Raw genomic sequence first — 21,038 nt, forward strand, 5'->3', positions numbered from 1 at the left:
AAGAGATGTTGAGTTTTTCACCCAAAAACAATTTCTAGAAGGTCCCCAATTTTTGAACTGCTCTTTTATTCATTGTTAGGTTGGTGTTTTAAACGTAGAAAATTGTAAATGGCATTTAGGTTTCCAGGCTGGCCTGCTTAACCCATAACACAGCTGAAACACTCCCTATTACCATGAATCATAATGGAAAATAGTATTTCTGCAAATGAGGAGTATAGAATTGCAGTTGCAGACTCCCTCTGTCTTGAACCACTTTTGGAAGGCCGTCAGCAGTCCCAGCCAGAATATAAACACATTTACACTGAAGTGTAAAAGCAGGATGTCCGATTAATCTTTACTCTGATAAGAGGGGAGTGAGGAAGGAGTGAGAGGTTCCTGGAGCTCTCTGGCCTTGTCCGGAGAAGCAGCAAGGAGAGCGGTACAGTTGAGGGTTCTTGTATGTGTAGCTCTTGCCATCTCCAGTGAGCATTTCTTCCAGGGTCTTCTAAATATCCCGTGGACCAGCAGGTCCAGAGCTGATAGGAACAAGGGTGGGTAGCAGGCAGGGAAGACACTAGAGCTTCTGTAGTTTTGAGCAGGACAGAACCTGTTGGCAGCCTGCCTTCTGGTTCAGAATGGATGGGCTGGGCCTGCTCCACAAAACAGCTTCTGGTCCTTTTCAAGTCAGCAGTCCCATGCCCACCAGTACATCTGGCTTTCTACCAGGCACAGGCTAGCCCGAAGCACCCCGTCCTCCAGGGGCACCACCCTGTTCTTCTTTTTTTTTTTTTTAAGATTTTATTTATTTATTTGAGAGAGAGAGAATGAGACAGAGAGAGCACATGAGAGAGGGGAGGGTCAGAGGGAGAAGCAGACTCCCTGCCGAGCAGGGAGCCCGATGCGGGACTCGATCCAGGGACTCCAGGATCATGACCTGAGCCGAAGGCTGTCGCTTAACCAACTGAGCCACCCAGGCGCCCCACCACCCTGTTCTTCTAAGATGGGAGCTAAAGTGGTCAGAACAAGGAGACTGCAGTAAGGTCCCACTACAGCCCAGACTGGGCACACTATGCCCTTAGGAAATTTAAATCCCTCCACTCTCTTGGCTGATTTTCTCTACCAAGACTTGTAAATTGAGATTCCCAATTTAAGAATTATTTATTCTTCCCTGAGTGGATCCCCTCTCTCTGCCTCTCTCCCTCTCTTTCCTCCCCTTCCCACCCCACTTTCCCCTCCCTTCCACTCTCCCCCTCCCTCCTCCTCATCTGTCCTCCCTCCCTGTCCCTCTCCCCCTCTTTCCTACTCTCCCCCTCCTTCTCCCCGTCTCCCTCTCCTGCTTCCCTGCATCTTGCATTTACTAAAGCTACTCACTGACCATTGGAAATACCCAATTAAATCCTGAATGCTGTGTAACTTAAATTCAAATTGTACCCCAGGAATTCTGACACAGACTGTGTTTCCCATTGATTTAAAAAATTAAGACTCAGTGATATAATGTAATTCATTATTATGTAATAAGAGCCTATTATGGATTGTAATTTTTCAGTGACTAACTCAATTTTACTTATTAGTGTTCATTTAAATCTTAGCTTATTATATGTTCAATTCTACAAGTACTAGAACCATTTTCTTCAAAAGTCAGCCGTTCGGATTTTTTCCCATCAGTTTAGACAAGACTTTCTTCCTTTCTCTTCCTCCAAAAACATTCAGATAAGTGAAGTTTTCTCCTACATTTAAATCAGTGACTGAATAGGAGCAAACTGGAGGATGATTAATTTTTGACCAGAAGCACCAAAGTGAAATGAATTTTTATTAATTTCAAAATCTGACATTCCGAGGACCCTTTAGTAGGACCTGGGCTTCTATGCAGTGAATCAGTTCAGTGCAGAAACGAACCTGTATCTTGAAATGCAACTTTAAGATAACTTCAAACCAAGCTGCAGTTTCATTAGGAATGTTCCCCTGATTTACATTTTTTTGGGTTTAGTAAATTCAATTCAAATTTATTTCCTCTTAAATGAATTTTTACTACCGGAAGGCCCTTGTATGGAAATGATCTTCTGTCATTATGTGGTTTGCCTGCCCCAGAGGGTGAGATGGCCTTGAAACTGGAGTGCTGACCAGGGCGTGGAGAGTTACTTTCAAGGCTGCATATGCGTGCGCAGACGGCTGAGGCAGGAGGGAAGGGCACCCTCAGGAAGGAAGGTGCTCGTGTTTGTGCCTTCGCCCTTTAGGACAAAACACTCTGATTTGTCAGTTCAGCCAAAAGCATCTTTAAAGGCAGCTGGGGAGCTGCCTGCCTGTCTTCCTCCCGACATGGCCCTGTCCCCACCTCTGCCTCCCCCACCAGGGAAGTGGCTTCTGAGGAGGCTGCTGAGGAACACATTTACACTGAAGTGTAAAAGCAGGATGTCCGATTAATCTGCTCTCCATTGAACCAGAGGCCTCCCCTCCGAGGCTACTGAGACATGAAGATGACTGACCATTTCAAGATCCCTTACAACTCCAGATACTGTAGACCCTGCACGTGAGCTAGGGGTGCTCTCAGCGTCACTGAGTTTCTCCATTACCAAATTGGGAAGACTTCAGTTTTAAGAAACAGAAATCGAAACGAAGTTGATAGAAAAGGTAAATTCCTACAGCATTTTTGATAGAAACTCTTCATTTTCTACTCTGCAGCTCTTCGGCTGCACGAGGGTAGGGCAGTCAGAGGTGGGGGCTGGGTGCGAAGGTTACACAAGGGATCCCAGAATGAAGGGAAAAGGACAGAGAACCTGCCCCATAAGCACTGTTGTCCTGGCTGCCGTGGCTGGCATTCATTTTGACAAGGCCATCAAGAGGTGATATGCAGAGCAGCATATTTATTTTCTGTGATTCTTAGTTTTCAAGGTGAGGGATGCATTTTGATGTCCTCTTAATTGTTCTTAAGCATATATTATAGGCTATCATCCAAAACTCTTTTCTAAACTTCCCCTGAAGCAAATATTTTAGCTCTTGTAAGTTAGGTATTGGCCGCATAAAGGCGTTTCTCCTGATACTTGCTGTGAGTTTGTTCCTTTTGACCTTCGCCAAGTGGCTCCAGGTTGTTCTATTATCACATCATGCCCACCATCTCCTGAGGAACTTTGATGCATAGATCCTCCTGATCCTTCCTGCTCTGTCGTCTTCAGTGTGGCAGCTCTGTCCTCAGAGAGCTCCCCTGACATCGTAAGATGGCTGTAGCCATTTCAGACATCCCAGGCAGAAGCAGCAACGCCCAGGGGACTGGAGGCATCTCTCCCCTGAGTGTCTCTTAAGAGCGAGGAAGCTTTTCCCAGAAGTGTCCAGCAGACTCTGCCATGTCTCATTGGCCAGGAGTTGGTCAAATGTCCCTTTAGCAAGGAGTGGGATTGTCTTGACCAGTTGAGATGAATTAGGACTTACCTCCATCACTGAGAGAGGAGTGTCACAACCAAACAGAATCTGGGCCTTTCCAGCCAGGGAGAAGGAGTGATGGCTTTTGGGCAGCCAGTGATGCCAGTTTCATCATCTGTCTTCCTGGACTCAGAGAATACTGTCCACCTATTTATTTATTTTAAGAGTTCAGCTTTTTTTTTTTTTTTTTAAGGTTTATTTATTTATTTTAGAGAGAGCACGAGCAAGGAGAGGGGTGGAGGGATAAGCAGACTCCCCACTAAGCGTGGAGCCCAATGAGGATGCAGGGCTCGATCCCACGACACTGAGATCATGACCTGAGCAGAAATCAAGAGTCAGCCACTTAACCAACTGAGTCACCCAGGCGCCCCAAGAGTTCAGCTTTTTATTAACTGTGTTACAGAAGACGGTTAGTCAAAAAGACCAAAGCCCATGTCATCATCAGACTCTTCAGATTCTTCTTCCTTTGCTTCCAGCTCCTCCTCAGCTGGGGCAGCCATGGTGGGGGGAGTGGGACCTCCTGCTGGTGTAGCAGCAGCTGCTGGAACAGGGCCCCCAGCCCCTACCTCGCAGATGAGGCTCCCGATGTTGACACTGGCCAGGGCCTCTGTAGACAAGCCCAGCCACAAGGGTTCAACACTTCTACCTGCTGCTTTAATGAGGGCATAGATCTTATCCTCCGAGACTGTCATCTCATCGCTGTGCAGGACGAGGGCCAAGTAGATGGAGGCGAGCTCCGAGAAGGAGGCCATGGCTTGGGTGCGCTGCTGGTCTGCGGGTGAAGAAGTGAGGGCCTCACCCCAGCGCGGCCTTAGCTCCCTCAGAAAGACCGAGCGCCTTAGCGGCAACTGAGGAAAACCCATACTGACCATTGACATTTTTTGAATCTTTTGTCCTGTGCAAAAATAAGTGGTTTTTTTTTCCTCTTTAAGTTATAATGATTAGAGAAATGATTCATTGCTGACCTTGGGCCTCTGCTTCTTCTTGCCTGAGCTGGACAATGTGGAGGCCCTGCTTTTGATCATTGGGTTGACTGACGGGATTTTAGAGTCGGAAGGCCTTTAAGAACATGCAGCTCAGTCTTTCCATTTTACAAATAGGGAAACTGAGGCTCATGCTGCGAGGGACGTGCCCAGTGTCCCATAGCTAGGTTACCTGAGCATGCCTGTGATACCGCACGTCTCATTTCGTGTCTTTTTTTCTACTTTCGCGATGCTTGGTCCCCTTTCCTTCCAGATAATCAGTGCTATTGTGCACTTTTAAGCTTTTCTCCCTGTTAAAACTTGCCCAAGAACTAAAGAACTAGATAGCAGTCATTTATAGCCCAGCATGAATATTAGATATTTCATATTTTAAGTCTTCTCTTGAATCATTTAAAGACATTTCAAGCATTTATTAATAGGCATGAGAATTATTTTGGGGGCAGGAGAACTTCAGTTCTCTTCTTGGTCTCTCAGAATCACACCGGTGTCTCGTCTGCCTTCTTTGTCCTGGAAGGCGCAACCTTCTCAGCAGCCACAGCAGAGAAGAGAAAGGGACCTTGCTTCACTTGGGAAAAGCATCCTGCCTGACACCATCCTTAGACCCTTCATTTGATCTAAAAATGTTTTGTGAGTAAAGTACAAGCTCTGTTGTCTTCTTCTCTGTAAGCAGAGGGTGAGGTGAGGCTCATGGATAACAGGCCATAGGCCCTGAGAATGCTCCAGGCCCCATAGATGGCCCGCCATCCAAGGTAGACTTCTCTTCTCCATAAATAGATGCCTTGTATCTGGAAATCTAAGTGCCCCATCATAGAAGGCTAGGAAGCCTATTTGTACTATAAAAGTTTTGGGTCTGTTTTTCTTTTCCTATGCAGATAAGATTCATCATGGGGATCCCATGAAAGGAATAGTTAGCATATTTACCCTGGAGTATCTACCTTGGTGTATTTAGCAAGTGACTTGATTTCCACACTGAGTGCTGGTTTTTTTTTTTAAGATTTTTATTTATTTATTTATTTATTTGACAGAGAGACACAGCGAGAGAGGGAACACAAGCAGGGGGAGTGGGAGAGGGAGAAGCAGGCTCCCCGCCGAGCAGGGAGCCCGATGCGGGGCTCGATCCCAGGACACTGGCATCTTGACCTGAGCTGAAGGCAGTCGCTTAATGACTGAGCCACCCAGGTGCCCCCACACTGAGTGCTGTTTAAAGTGACACATATGTAGTCTTTCCCTTGAAGGGACATGCCTCCAAACTCTTCAGACCATCAGGTCAGAGAAGCAACATGCTAGTACCAAGAAGGTGGCGTAGGGTGTTGTGTCTATAGTCCTGTTTCTGAGCTGTCCTTCCCCAGTGCCACTGTGTGCTGTGGTTACTGCCTCATCTTCTTCCCCTTCCGCTAACCCTCATTCAGTGCTGGGGGCGTTGAGGCTGACACCATTCTTTGTGAGGGGCAGTCTCACCCATTGCAGGGTGTTTAGAACCCTTGGCTTTCACCCCCACTTAAGTCCGCACCCAGGTATGATGACAACCAGGAGTACCTCCCCTCACCTCTGACCACCTCCTCGGGGACAGGCTGCTCCCGGTGGAGAAGGTCCATTCGACACAGAACCAACCAAGCCTGTCCCTTCCTCTGTTTTTAGGGCAGTTTTCTAGAGGAGGAGGACACTTTTTTTTGTTCACCTGGCTGCTGACACATTCCATTGTCAGTCAGCAAACAAATGAAATAAACATTGATTATCATCCCCCCCCACTCCTCTTCTCCCTGCACACCCGTGGGCCTTTCACTCATGTGTTCTGGATACATTTTCACACCAGAGAGATAGCTAAACAGAGCCTGAGGGGGTCGCGTGGGGTATTGTGACTGGAAGATCTTCACAGCAGGTCTGCTTCTTACCAAATCTCAGGGAGCAGAGCCCCAGGCTCTGTTCTTCGGTGCCCAGGCGGGCATGTGACGTCTGCACACCCACCACTTCAAAAGGGGGTCTGGGGTTGGGGAGGCTTGGCAGTTTCTTGGACATCAAACAGCGCTTGCAAAACAAATTTGATGAGTTATGAATGAATCAGAACCAGACGAGTTATATTTCTCTCCGAATGCATATTTAAAACTTTCTACACACACACCAGAGAACACCCGTACCTTCCCAGAGTATGGGGGTCTTGGCCACGTGTCCTGCAGGATTTGCGAAACCAGGGTCGTTTTCCACAACGTATCTGTCCTCATCCCTTCCCTTTCTTTGGCCACCAACCATCCTGGAAGGTCATGCACTTGGGCTCCTTTAAAGGGCTGGGTGAAACCAGGTGACAGGCTTCCGCACACTCAACTGGGAAACCTCTGTGTGTGGAAGTTCAAGGTGTCCTCCCACCCCTGCCTTGAGAGGCTGGGTTCTCACAGTGCCAACTTGGAGATAGGCTGGTGGAGGCGGGGGTTTGGGAGGTGGCAGGTCGTGGTGGTTACAGGGAGGAGGCCGACAACCCAGAGGCGCTCACTCTTAATTTGGCTTTCTCTTTCTTATCCTTCTATTCAGGTCTCATTAAATGTCACTTCATCTGACAAGTCTTCCCTAAGCTCCTATTCTAAATCCTCTTTCCTGTTATAACCTTTTATCTTGCCCTATATTGCCCTTTTCTCTTGTTCTTGTCTCTTATAGAACTTAAAACAGTCTGTAATTATGTATTTATTTGTATGATTTTCTGTCACCCCAGTAGCTGGGCGAGGTTGAGGACCTTATCTTCTCTCCGCTGCAGTATCCCCAGTACTTAGCCCAAGGCTGGCAGCTAAGAAATAGTTGTGGGATGAATAAATGGTGACAGTCTACTCCTCTTGGGTTGATGATTTTGAATAAGGGGGTAGGCAGAGGGTTTGGTGTACATGGCCTATGTTGGGGATTAACCTTGACTTGGAGGTGCTCAGAGAGGCAGGAGGGCGAGCTGGACAAACCTGGGACCGCTCCATGTAAATCAAGTAGCCCACTTGAGATCTAGTGCTTCCATAGGAGCGCCACGCGCTGTAGAATCCAGGCCTTGGGATGAGATCCAGAGGGAAGAAGGCCAGTTGACAACTTATACGATGTAGATGAGTGATTTCAGAAGCACAGGGTAGTATTTTCAAAAATAAAATGAGACACTGAGAGAATGGCAGCGCCTGGGGGTTGAGTGTGCTTCTGACCTGGGAGGAGGCACTATGAACGGAGCAAAGAGCTCAGGCTTTGCCATTAAGCCCACCTGAGATTCTAGATTTCACCACTGACTGGCTGTGTGGCTCTTAACCAAGTTGTTTATGCTGTCCGTATTTTTACCTGTAAAATGGGGCTGGTGATAGCTCCCTCTCTGGGGTTTCATGAATATTCACTGAGCTGACATGTGTGCCTCCCTCATACTCAGGGTCCAGTGAGTGTTGGTTCTTAGTTCTTTTTCTCTTTTGAATAGCCAGCATGGCTGATTTCAGATTTCTCCTGCTCTCCAACCTGGTCTGTAGTCAATGATCAAATATACTAACTCTTCGTCCTGAGGTATATATGGTGCACACGGCATGTACCCATCATTGTGCTAAGGGTGGTAAAGGTTCAGAAGAAACACGTTTCTCCTATAGAATGTCTCCCCTATTGACATATTCCTTGGGGGAATATATCTTTGCTTCTAATATCTGTTTCATATTTTATATATAGCTCTGAATAAAGTGATTTTCAGTTGATATTTATATAGGAAAAGTGTATATTGATAGCCCCCAAACTCAATATAACATTTTAAAGAAAAGTCTCAAGTTATCTTTCAATATAATTGGTGAAACATGAGAAACATTTGTAGGTGTTTTGTAGAGCCCACATAGTGCCAATAAAGGGGATGTGCTTTGGGGCTGTTTTGGGGGGCTAAGAGAGTCATGTGACTACATCCAAGTAACACTGATCCATTCCCCAGGGGAGGAGTCTTGGCCATATATGTTGGAGGATTTGCAAAGCCAGTGTAATAGCGAGGTAGACCAGACAGCTTTTCCAACCCCCATCACACCCCCAACACACTCTTCCTTTCCCTTTTCCTGACTGCCAACCTTCCTAGAAGGAGGTCATCCATTTGGGCCCCTTTAAAGCTCTGGGAGAAACCAGGCTTCTGCACATTCAACTGAGAGATCAGGAAGTGCTATTTTAAACATTTTACCTCCTAATGTGATAGTTTATATGATAGTTATGTGCTGTACTTTGCTTACATTTTAGGAAATACATTATAATATATTTTGGTTTGGGGTTGATGTAAAGCAAAACATTATAATTTTTCCTATTTAAAATAATGGGAAATAGGTTACCATTTCGCACAGCACATCTGACTTTCAGAAACAGATTACCAAAATGTGCCTTTTCCCATGTGGTCCTTATCTTCAAAGAATGTATAGTCTAGTTGGGCTGATAAGACAAACAACAAGAATTGAACTTTCTCATAAGGAACATAACATAAGATGGTATACAGTTAAATTAGGTGTTGGAGAGTGCAGTCTGGTCTGTTGATTCTATAGGGATTAGAAAAAGCAGAATCACTTGGGTGGGGGGAGATTCTGGAGAGGTTTCATGGAGGGGACAAGACCTGCAGGGGCTTTAAGAATGGCAGGGCTTGGTTAGGATAGGAATCAACGTATAGGCCATGGTTGTTGGAATGTCAGGCTTCAGAAGTTGATGTATTGTATGGTGACTAACATAATACAATAAAATTAAATTTAAAAAAAAGGTTTCTTCCAATGAACATTCCTCAAATACCTATAATGCACCAGGTACTGTGTTAAATTATAAAGTGGTAAGCCAAGAAACATAAAACATTGTATGATGCCAGCCTCCCATCTCTTTATGGAGAAGAATGAGAAGACATGTACATTGAACATGCACACACACACACAGCATAATTCAAATAAAACAGTTACAGCATGCTGAAAGAGAGGAATAGCTAGAGAGAGCACTGTTCAAAAGAGGGGAGATGATGTGTGCCCGAGAGGTCAGCATGGCTTTGGCCAGAATAGCTGTGTTAGCTGAGATGGTCTTAAGGCAAGACCATGACTAGGGCTTCACACGTTATTAATAGCTGGTCTGGCAGCACTCATCAGAATGGATACCACTGGCTAGGAGAGCTGGTGCAGGGTTCTGGAGCCTTCTGCCCTGCCTGGCATAAACCCTCTGTTTAGTGGATTCAAGGGAAGATCCGGGGGGCCTGAGGAAGGGGGCCTGGGTGGTACAGGGCATTTGGGAAACTCAGGGAAATGGCCATTTACCAACCAATATGGAGGTGTCTTAATATATCATGATCAGTTTGTACTTACCGTACCTAGTAGCAGAAGATCAGCCCAAATTGGAACCCCTGAGTCAGCCAGTGAAGTCAGGTTATCTCCCTCTCCACACTCCACCCCAGAAGAAATATGTGTTTCCCTCATAACAAATACCTTGGTTTTGGGGTTTTTTGTTGTTGCTGGTTTGTTTTTTGGACGTTGTTCCTCCTGGCTTAACCTGAGGATCTAACTTAGGTCCCAAGTACCCACCTGCCCACCCTGCCCCCGCATAGAAATAATGGAGAAACATGGTTCCTTTTCCAACTACTTTGAGCATTTGAATTACTCCGATCCGAGTGCCCCCACTATCCAAGGCCCCTGCATCAAACCCCTGGACCTCCCCTGTATCCTGTAAATAGAAGATCTACGCCTAGCAGGGCAGAGGGCTTCAGAGCTCTGGGCCAGCTCTCCTGGCTGGTGGTATCCATTCTGACAGGTGGGCGATTTTTAAATATTGCTCCCTGGTCCTTAGGCCTTCCAGTAAGAAGCAACCAATCACATTATACCCCACAGAAGTCTTGGTTTGGGGTGAGGTGTGTTATTGTTAGAATTGTTTTCCTAAAAACAGTAATCAAATACCTTTAAAAATTTTGTAAGCATCCTTTCTATATATCAGTATGGTTAAAAAAAACCCCAAATACCAATAATCCTCATGAACCAACAAACGGTTGGAAGTGGTCTGTCAATGGTTGTAATAATAAGAAATTCATTGGGAGGAGTCATCACGTGCCTGAGATTTGATGACTCTGGGAAGACAAATGGTGTTCCATCTGTGTGCACACTTGTATTTGAGAGAAAGAGAGAAAGAGAGAGAGAAAGAGACAGAGAGAAGGGTGTCTGTGCCACTCTGTATTTTGGGCATTGTCTCATAAGATTCTTAACTGGCTTGTACCACCATACACACAGTGTTCTATTAGCAGTTGTTTGGCCAAGAATAAAGAATTGCTAATTATATTTTAGAAATACAGTTTAAGGAGCTGAAGTTTAAAATAACTGTCTTGAGCTTCAGAAAACTCATCTCTGGAAACCATCCATGGAAGGATATTTGTACTTTCCAAGGGGGTCTGCTGGGGCAAAAATAGGTCAGGTTTTTCTACATTTCAGTCAGTGCCTCCTGAAAGGTTACTCATACATCTCTTTAAAACGCTAATTGCCTTGCTTTCTCAAGAGCCAAGACCCATCCAGTCCTCCAACCAAATTCTCACCTAAAATCAGAAGGTTTAAAATCCAGTTATTTTAAGTGATGCATACTCTTAAAAATATGTGTCTGGTTATGTTGTGTATAAACGGCTCATATCAGAGATGCAGCAAGTCAAGCTATATAAAATTTAGTAACACATGCCAGAGAAGAGACAGAGAGAGATGGGGGGGGGGGGGGGGAAAGAGACAGAAAGAGAGAGGGGGAGACTGACTGATATCCTTATCCTTTCCTCCAGGAGAGGCTTGCATTTTACTTTTAACCCGTTTCTAAAAATGGCAAACGCAAAGTAAGAAAACAAGTTTATCTGTTGCAGGAAGGAAGGAAGGGCAGGGAGAGGAATCTGATCTTCAGCTTGGTGTGATTTTATTTTTATCAGACTTGTTTTTGCAACAGAACATCTGGGGGGAGTGACTAGTGCAGAGTCGGGGTCTTACCTATGTTTCAACAGCTTCGTTAGGGTCATCCTTAGAGATTCATTTCACCAGGGCCATGCTGGAAAATATGAACTCTTTAGGGTAGGATGAAGTAGTTATATATGATAGAGTGTCCTAAGTGAGGTGTTGGCGATATTGCTAATAACAGCAGTGTTCGGGTTTATGCTGTCTTTCTCTGAGGGTGTGCGGGTAGCTCGCCTTGCTTCCCTTTCCTATGAGGAAGCCTGGGATTGGTCGGGGTGCCTCGATTCTGAAGTCTGGGGGAATGATGTGGAGCGAGGTGCTTCAAGGTTAGAGGTGGATCCCAACCCAGTCCTCACAGGGCTGGCGATGACATTTGGCACTGGGTGCGTATGATCTCAAAGGCAGTAACAGGCAAAGATGATCAACCTTAGATTGGTGGGATCTCAGAGAACTGGGCCCAAGTTTCTCAGTTTGGCAGCATCCCAGTAATTCAAGTGTATTAGGGGAAAAAGCATTAGGTTAGTTTTTCGTTCACTGATTCAATCATTCAGTGTCTATTTCTTGGTCACTTGTACAGTGCCCAGCACAGTGCTCCAGCCTGCGCATTGGAGCTGGATGCCTTGTCATCTCCATCTTAAGGCGCATTGGAGCTGGATGCCTTGTCATCTCCATCTTCCCAATGGCCCTTCCCATTGGAAGCTGCAGCTGTAACTGGGTATTTTGTGCCATAGAGAAGGAAGAAGGTAATGGGTAATGGGGACAGGCTGGGATCTTATGTATCAGCATGGTTGTGTGGTGATGGTGAGAGCCGTCTCTCGGCTACCTTTTAGTAGAAGGGAACATGAAGCTTTCAAAAAGAGCCCTATTTTCCAGTCAAGTGAAGGACCTGCTGAAAACCCAGGGGTCTGGGTGGGTATTGGCATGCAGGTGCCCTTAGCTTCAGCCCCGGGAGCAGTCCATCAGGCAGATCTTGCTGAATTAGGAACCCTCCCCAGGCCATCAAGTCAGGGCCATATATAATTTGGGATTCTGCAGTTCACAGAGTGCTACCCCACTTTCTTACACTTGTAGAAACTGTGCTCCAGTAGCATTTTCGGATTGGTCTGTGCTGGGCCTGGCCACGAGAACATCAGACACTGTGGATACACGGTCCCTCTAGGAGAGGTCTGGGGGTCTGACTTTGGAAGAGAAGGAATGTGTCCATGAACTTTAACTTCTCTAGAGACAATGCTGAAAGCAGACTTGATGGCCTCTGTGGCTGTAGTTTTATAAGAATATGAACCTCTCTGGAGTGTTGTTGAAATATAGCCACCGTTATGAGCATGACTATTACTTATTTGGTAGGACCCTACCTGCTGATTCTCATTCTCTCAAGAGCGTAAATTAATTAATATGGGTTTGGCCTTGCTCGGAGGTTGGGAAGGGGAGTGGGGTGATCAATGGGACTTGCTCTCAAATCCCTAGTTGTTTTACTCCTTCTTTTACTTGTCATTTTCTCTGCTACTTTTATGTTATTTGCACAAGCTTGGGGGACCAGAGGCAGGAACTAGCATTTGGATTAATGGCTAGATAATCCAGAACAGTCCAAGAACGAAGAAATAATGTTTATGTTCTGTTCTGGGTTATATATTTTTATGTGGTGATGGTGAGAGAAATAATGACTTTAGTTTCTTAAGTATGTACTTCTTGCATTGATATTAAAATTAGCTACTGTTTGCATTTGCTAAGTGCACATCCACCATGGTAGAGGGAGAGAACTCAAGGGTCAGTGTGGTAGAAGGAAAGAAACCACAAATTTAGTTGTTGCTGCTGGTTTCACTCAAAGTAGAGATTCAGATTAGCACATACTATCTGAATTAAACAAATTATACTTTAAAGAAATTAGGCAGGTCTGCATTTGAGGAAATCTTATTATAATTACTAGTAAAGGAAATTATTGCCAACAAAATTCTGGATTTTAATTTATCTGATCTGCTTAAAGCATGATACACCTGTATATGTGATGAACCATTTTTTTTTTGAAACTAGAGACCTGGGTAGAGAGTAGGATTTGGTTCTTGGGAAGGCAGAGCTTAGAATTTTAGAAAGAGAGGTGTTTTATCTAGGTCAGGTATTATTACTGTTAATATCTTTGCCGTTTACCCAGAATGCAGTCTCTGCCATGTTTGAGGCGGTGCTCCTTCCTTGCTCCCTCTTGCCCCCACCGTGTTTGTTGTGTGCGGACTGTGTCTGGGATGACAGCAGACGCTGAGGTTATGAGGGCGAACAGTTCGGTGTGATTTCTGCCTTTGTGGAGCTTAGGGTCTGATGGGAGAGACGAACAAAGGAAACCTGTAACCGCTGGACACGTGCATTTTCTCCTCTGCTCCCAGAGCCAGACTGGAAGACCCTGAAGATAATTCCACTGCCTCTCCCTTGGAGCTGTTTACAAATTGCTCCATGATTTTTATGCTAGCTTACCTTTTGGAATTAGTATGATGATGGCGCTTCTGGCGGGATCACAGAAAGGAAACCATGAACCACTCATGCTACCCAACCCAGACTCCTGACTTCCACAGACACCTCTGGGGCTGAGCCTTACTTAAATACGTTCCAAGAAAGAAACGGTCAGTTAGGACAGGGCACCTGCCACTTCCCAGTCATTCTGAGCCAAGGAGTCAGGCGCACGTGTGACAGCCTGGAGCAGGCCCAGCTTCCGTCTGGAGTCCGGGCTGACCTCCCGAGGAGGGGAAAATGCCCCCCGGCTTTTGTGCTGAGGCTTTCTCTGGTGCTGCTTGTTAGCCGGCCTTCAGGTGTGAGCCCTTACCTGTCTTCAGGTGCCCCGGGCGGCAGCAGCGGGGGAGGGGCGCTCCAGGACCCTGGCGCGGGGGGGGGGGCGGGGGTGAGCACCACCCTGTGCCGGCTGCGGGCGGGGAGCAGCCGTGGGGGCTGGCTGGGGAGAAGGCCCGGCCGAGGCGGAGGCGAGATTATTGCCTGTTACACATGGACATCTAGACGGGGGAAGAAACATAACGGCTTTATTTTTAGGCTTTGCTAATTCTCACTCTTCTCCTAGTTTGCTGCTACCTGGCAACAGCTTATTGTCATGGCAACGCCAATGTTAATGAGTGAAGCTCTCTGTGTGTCTGTTTTACCCGGTGCTCTGTGACAGACCCTCGGCGTGGAGCTATCTCTCTGGCCATCAGAGGCCGAATGCCAACCTCCCTTCTCTGCCGAAGGCCTCCCAGACCCTGTCCGTGAAGCAGAGGAAGGGAGGCAGCTGACAAGGGATTTATGCTGTTGCTTACACATTCCTAACGTGTTCTCTATTTACAGATGGGCCTGCTGGCTTCACAAGAGGCCCCTCCTCTCATCAGGGCCCCCCCTTCTTTACATTTTTCAGTGGCAGCCATAGGCTTTTGAACAATAACCAGTTTTCTCAGGTTCCAGGCACCTCGGGATTTGTGCAGGCTTTTCTCGCACCTTCTCTGCAGTTGGTCTGCAAAGCCCTGAATCCCGGGTCCTGAGTGGGGGGTGATTATTGCTGGTCTCGAGGGAACCCGGGGCTTACAATCCGTGAGGGACCGCCTGCACCCCCGGCCCTCAGGCTGAGAAGTGAAACCAACACACCCTCTTGTCTTGGTTTCCCTGACATCTGTTGATAGAGGTCATCATCTATGGCCTCAAGGTCATATGTGAGAAAGAGCAGCAGAGTTGGCAGCCTCTTCGTGCCTCAGTTTTTCCATCTCTAGGCTGCCCTCCATGTCAGCCTGCTGAGCAGGGAGCAGGGATGCATGTGAAGTGGTCTGGGTCCCCCCTTCACCGGTTCTGCCTGCACCTCTCTGTGCCTCAGCTGCCTCACTTAGGAATTAAGGATAGGAATCAGATAAATATGGGTCAGGTGGCTTAAAGCAGTGTCGGGCATAAAATAATGGTTCAATAAATATTGGTTATTATGCTGGCCATTATTTAATCTTCACACTAACCTTGTGAAATAAGTACTGTTCCTATTCTCAAATTGCAAAGAAGGAAACTGAGGCACGGAGGCTCGGAGAGGTGGAACTGCCTCAGGGTCGCCAGGAGTGACAGACTTCAGCTGTGAGCCGCAGCCCAGGGAGCTTGGCTGTGCTTACCCTCCAGGCCCTTTAGGGCCATGGTCCTCACAGCTGTAGAGAGCTGCTCCCTTCTCCTGCGGGTAGCTTTGGGGCCTCATGGGTGTGCACGAGCACTCTGAACTCCTGGATAAAAGGTGCTATGTGAACCAGAGAGTTCGAATCATTATGAAGTGTCACCTCCAGGGGGGTGGCTCTTAGCGGTATGGTTCCTCTTGAGGTTGGCCCTGCAAGGCTCTGTAATGAGCCAGGAGTCAGGACTCCTTGCAGTCACCTCTCCACGGCCCTGGACCGTTCTCAGGACACAGAGGCCTTGGCGACTACCTCTCCACTGGGCCACGAAGCACATCACCACTTATTTATTCCTGCTGGCTCACCCAAAGTTTTCAGCCCCCTGTAACAGCTCTGTTTTTTTTTCTCAGAGCTCTTCTAAGCAAATTATTCTATGTATTTTTTAAAAGGTAGCAGAATCACATAGTACAAAATAAAAAATGCACAAAATGGCATACTGTGAAAAGTCTCTCTCCTCCTCACCCCTCGCCTCCAGGGCCTGTCCTTGCAAGGAGACCCACAAGTCAGAGAACATAGAGATGTATACTGACTTCGTCTTCACCCCTGACGGGAACACTCACACATTCTGTCCTGTGCTGTTTTTTCCCCCCACTTAACTGGACATGGGAAATCGCTCCATATCAGTACACAATCAATGAGAAGTGACCTCAATAATTTCCAACAGCTAACTCACAAGTTTTATTGGGTTTTTATTCTAGGTAAATAAATTTGTGATAATTGTGATAAAAGCTTAAGAAAGCAATGTTAATAGTTTTCTATTATTGAGTATCACCAGGATAATACCAGGGTTCTTTTGAATCCCTCAGCCATTTTTCCCCTCACCTGTTATAAAGCTGAAATCCAAAGTCACAGAGCTAAAAATGAACCTAAGTCCATTGTGTCCACATCCCTATGCCCTTTTGGTTATACTGTGCTCCTTCTCTTACATAAACAGGCTCAAAAATGGATCCAACCACAGGCCTGGGCTGCAGGAGCTAGCTCCCTCCCAGTGACCAATACACTTTCATTTAGTGATGGCATCGCTAAATAGTACTCCTGCCCCGCTTGTCTTCCCTACCCCTGCAGGCCTGGCTTCATTCACGGGCAGACACTTCTGCTTAGCAAACATAATTTATTGATGCGTGAGGTCCATTTGAACTCCATCTCTGCTATTCTCTGCTTCTGTTTCTTTACCCATAAAATGTGCAGAGCCGTCTCACCACTGTCTAAAAGAGGTACTGAAGAGGTGATACAAATCATGTTCAGCATCTCCCCTCCTGTCTCCTTCTGATGTTGCAGAGGGGTGTCCTCTGGGTCTGGACTCGAGCACCTTGCGAGTGGGAAGTCAGGAGGAAGAGGGCATGAAAACCTGGAGACAATTTGGGAGCACGTCATTGCTAATGCTTAGTAGGCACTCCACAAGGATTTGCTGCATAAGATAGACAAATGCATATTTTGGGTTCCCTGGTCAGAGAGATGTCAGAGACATGCCTGCCTGAGTTGCCCGGCTTCAGCTCAGTCTGCTCTTTGTAGGTGTTCTGTTGCATTATTCGGGGCTTTGGTCTTCATTTTCCTTACCCCTCACACTTGCCCTCTAGTCCCTTCCATGAGCTTGCACACTTCTTAGGATAGATTCTGATCAGCTCTCATGGTGCCAAGTACTTTGGGGGGCCAGCATGCCAGAGAGGGCAGAGAAAAGTTCAGAGGTGGGCTCGCTCATCCCAGCCACATCCAGGCAGGTGCAGTCCCCTGGGTAGGGTGCCCTCTCCCTTCCTGCTAGGCCCAGCTACATCATATCCGTCCCCATCTCCCACTGCTGGGGTCACCCTGTGCTCTGTGGGCACTCTGCAGGCGCCCTGGCCCCTCTAGCTCACACTCATTGTCTCCTTTGAACTCCTGCTGTGGTTCTTGTCCCCCAGCACCGTTTGGCATTCTGTTATGTTAGCATTTCATGTGGAAGGAGAAGCAGCCCCCAGGAACAGAGCTGACATGCTCATTGGCTTCCAGACGTGTCCCAGCCCTTCAGATGCAGGCCCTCCAAAGGGCCCGGTTCTCAGGTCTCCGGCGGGCCAATCCTGGGGAGCATGAAGCTGCTGCTGGGACTGTAGCCTGGATGTCTTCCAATATCCCGTTTGGAGGGCTCTTCCCAAAAAGGCAGAAGAGCCCCAAGGTGAGGTGAAGGGCCTTGGAGCCTCAGGGCTGCCCCCCAGGAGAGGAAAGCCCGGTGGGGGAGCAGCGGAGAGCGAAACTGTCCTAGGGTATGTCCTGCTGCAGCCACTTTGGTTGTGAAGCTTCTGACTGAGATGTTTAGAACTCAGCTTGTTGGTGAAGTCACGATGCTCCCCTTTTATCCACACCCGCTATTGTTGAGAACTGAGCGATCAGAGTGTGGCAGCACAGAGGTGCCTTCTAGCGTGCTGGTTACAGAGGGGAAATGATCGAATATAGAACCGGACAGAGCCACACTGGCTGTCCTCAGGACACACCAAAGGAAGCGCCTGCGAGTCCTGGGTGAGAATGGGGGAGGCCAGGGCCTGGGGGTGTTTTAGGATCAGAGGAATGTGAGCATGGCCCAGGTGCTCTGTCTCCTCCAGTGAGTCCGGGGCACCAGCTTCCTCAGCAGCCTCCCTCCTGGCCTGGAGAGGTCTGGGACCCCATCTTGGCTCTCTCTCTCTTCCTGTTCCTGCTGCCTTAAAAGGACTAGATTATAATTCCCTTAAGGACTGAGTAAGCCCAGAAATGCCTCCTTACCTGCTTACGTGTATCGACATTCCTTCCAAGAAAGAGGCGGGTTCTTATTGCACAATTAGAGAGAAAAGGCTTGCACTGGAAGAGGCAGAGCTGTGCCGTGAGGGTTTCTGGTTGGGACATAATCAGGCAAACGACTAAGGTGGTTGACTGGCCAGCAAACCTTTTTCACCTTTGATGGGAAAAAGGAGTTCTTCATGGGGCAGAAATTTTGAAATAAAAAGAAGGGGCACCCAAAGAAGAGAGTTTATAGTAGTGGTTCTTCTGCAGAATAACTGGGGAGAGGGGAAGCTTTAAAAAACATCCTCTGCCGAACCCAGAGATTGGGATTCAAACGTCTTCAGCTGGGCCTGGACATCAGTATTTTAAAAGAACACCCCCAGCTGATTTTAATGTATAGCCAGGGTTGAAAACCATTGTTTTAAAGGTGTTTAAAGGCAGAAGGCAAAATGTGTAGACCCCAGCATAGAATTTGCTCGTTTTCCAGGCTGGGGCCAATAGAAGACATATCCTAATTTTAATCTACAGGGGCACATTCTGAAAATATACTTCAGGATTTAAGAAGTTTGCGTGCTTTAAAAAAACTCTTTGTACACCCATGTTCATAGCAGCATTATTCACAGTGGTCAAAAGTAGAAACAGGGATACCTGGGTGGCTCAGTCGCTTGAGTGTCTGACTCTTGGTTTCGGCTCAGGTCGTGATCTCAGGGTCGTGGAATCAAGCCCCGTGTTGGGCTCTGCGATGGGCGTGGAGTCCGTTTGAGATTCTCTCCTTCACCTTCTACCACCCCCACTCGTGCTCTTTCTCTCTCTAATAAATAAGTAAACCTAAAAAAAAAAAAGTGGAAGCAACCCAAGTGTCCGTGGACAGTTTAACGGATAAACAGAATGTGGGATGTCCATGCGGGAAAAAGGAAGGAGAGTGTGACACAGGTTACAGCCTGTAGGAACCTTGAGGACATTACACTGAGTGAAGTAAGCCCAGACACAGAAGGACAAATACTGTGATTGCACTTACAGGGAGTACCTAGAAGCAGCAAATTCATGGAGACAGGAAGTAGAATGGCAGTTTTCAGGGGCAGTGATGTTGAATGGGGATGGAGTTTGTGTCCTGCCAGATGCAAAATATTCCCAAGATGGATGGTGGTGGTGATGGTGGCACAGTAATGCGAATGTACTTTAATGCCTCTGACCTGTGCCCTCGGAAATAGTTAAGATGGTAAATTTTATGCTCTGTGTATTTTGCCACAATTAAAAAAATTAAATCCAGATTTATAAGAACTGTTTTAATATTTTGGAAAAACAGAAATTGATAAAGAAGAAAATTTAAAAATCACTTGGTATTTAGATGTGTCCTTTCTTCTGCATGTGTGTAAATGGGCGCATGTGCACACACACACACACACACACTTTGGATCCTGCTTGAGAGAGAGAGAGACAGTTTTGCATCATGGGACCACGGGTTTTCATTTGGACCTGCTCTGGCTTCTTAGAGATGGCTCCATTTTGGGGGAGGGCTAAGGGAGGTCACGGGATAGCAAGGCAACACAGCACAGTTGGGTTTGGGGTCAAAACCAAACTGGATTCACCTTGCATCTGTGACATTCAGGATCTGTATGACATTGGGCCTGATTCTGAGTGTACGTTTCCTTGTGTCAGGGCTGTTTTAGGAATTAAAGAGATGCCGGGTACCCTCTCGGGCCCTCGGGAAATGGCAGCTGTCATTGAAAATTTACCATAGGCCTCCACTGACGACGCACCCATTAAAGGCATCTCCTGGGTGCTTGTCCTCCCCTAAACTTCCCCGAGGGCTGTGGGTGAGCCTTGACCCGAGATTTCGGAAATCACTGGGGCTGCCCCCTGGTGCCATGACACTAAGAGCGCCACATCCTTTCTGGGTCTAGTGGCTGCATCTGTAAGGTGAGCATGTTGGTTTTGGGGTCTCGAGGTTCCCCCTCACCCCGCCTGTGCTGACAGTCTTTGCTTCTTCATAACCTTTCTGTTCCTGATGCACAGCCCTCAGTGCGCATGTAGTCACGTCTATCAGCCGTGAGAGTCCAGTCTGCTTGGTTCTCCTGCCGTCCCATTAGGGTCCACATCAGCAACGTGCAGCCACATCCCAGATGGGAGCCACTCCCTCTGTCCAGGGCAGACTGCTCCACGGCAGACTCATTTGCCTTTTCTAGGAAGTTCAGTTTCCTGTGTTCCAGGATGGTGGTCATAAGGAGCCTGGAGAGGTTCTGCTAGGAAGAGAGGGGTATTTTCCCCTCAAGACTGGGCCAGGGGGCAGAGGGCCAGACGGCCCCCTCCATGACTTCTGAAGCTCTTGAATGAGGGCAGAGGAAACAGATGGATTGTAATACTGGGGAAAGAAGTTCTAAGTCCAGCTCAGAGCTGAGCACATCTTTCAGCTGCCAAATGGAAGGTCTCTATGTGGCAATGCTGGGAGGGAAAATCGAGTTAGGCTGGCTTGTTCCAAATAAAATGCTATATTTAATTTCACTCTGGGAAACATTTGATGTCTGGGCTATTGCAGTATGTGAAATATATTTAAGAAGATCTGTTTTGTTACAACAGAAAAAAAAAAAGGAGGGGCAGAGAGGTCCTCCTATCCTCAGTAGGTTGCACATACAGGAATCTGATCATTTCAATTGGTTTTTAATCACCCAGCAACTGCTGACCATGGGTTGGCTAGTCTGTGTCTAGCAGCCTGAACGTCGTTGTATGAGTTATATATGTCTCAATATTTCAGTCTGGGAAATGCCTTTCAAGGAAAACAAGACACTCGGCACAGGAGGGAAGCTGTCAGTTTTAAAATTGGTGATGTGCATTTGTGTGCTTGACATATGGGAGGAAAGGTTGAGTCTAAACCT

At 47.1% G+C, this 21,038-nt stretch overlaps 2 protein-coding genes across 2 annotated transcripts in view; one reads left to right on the forward strand and one right to left on the reverse strand.

Annotated features, from left to right (window-relative positions):
- Window positions 1–21,038, forward strand: part of CACNA1C (calcium voltage-gated channel subunit alpha1 C) — a 645,253-nt gene that overhangs the window by 136,550 nt on the left and 487,665 nt on the right. The gene's annotated exons all lie outside the window — the stretch shown is intronic.
- LOC118025810 (60S acidic ribosomal protein P1-like) lies at window positions 3,804–4,145 on the reverse strand. The gene has a single exon (XM_035028542.1). It carries the CDS (start codon window positions 4,143–4,145, stop codon window positions 3,804–3,806), a length of 342 nt encoding a protein of 113 aa, XP_034884433.1.

Source organism: Mirounga leonina, unplaced genomic scaffold, assembly GCF_011800145.1.
Source record: "Mirounga leonina isolate KUSES-001 unplaced genomic scaffold, KU_Mleo_1.0 Mir_201, whole genome shotgun sequence".
Taxonomy (NCBI): Eukaryota; Metazoa; Chordata; class Mammalia; order Carnivora; family Phocidae; genus Mirounga; species Mirounga leonina.

Excerpts from the sequence above, each read along its gene's own strand:
- LOC118025810 (XM_035028542.1), bottom strand. The coding sequence starts at position 4,145 with ATGGCCTCCTTCTCGGAGCTCGCCTCCATCTACTTGGCCCTCGTCCTG.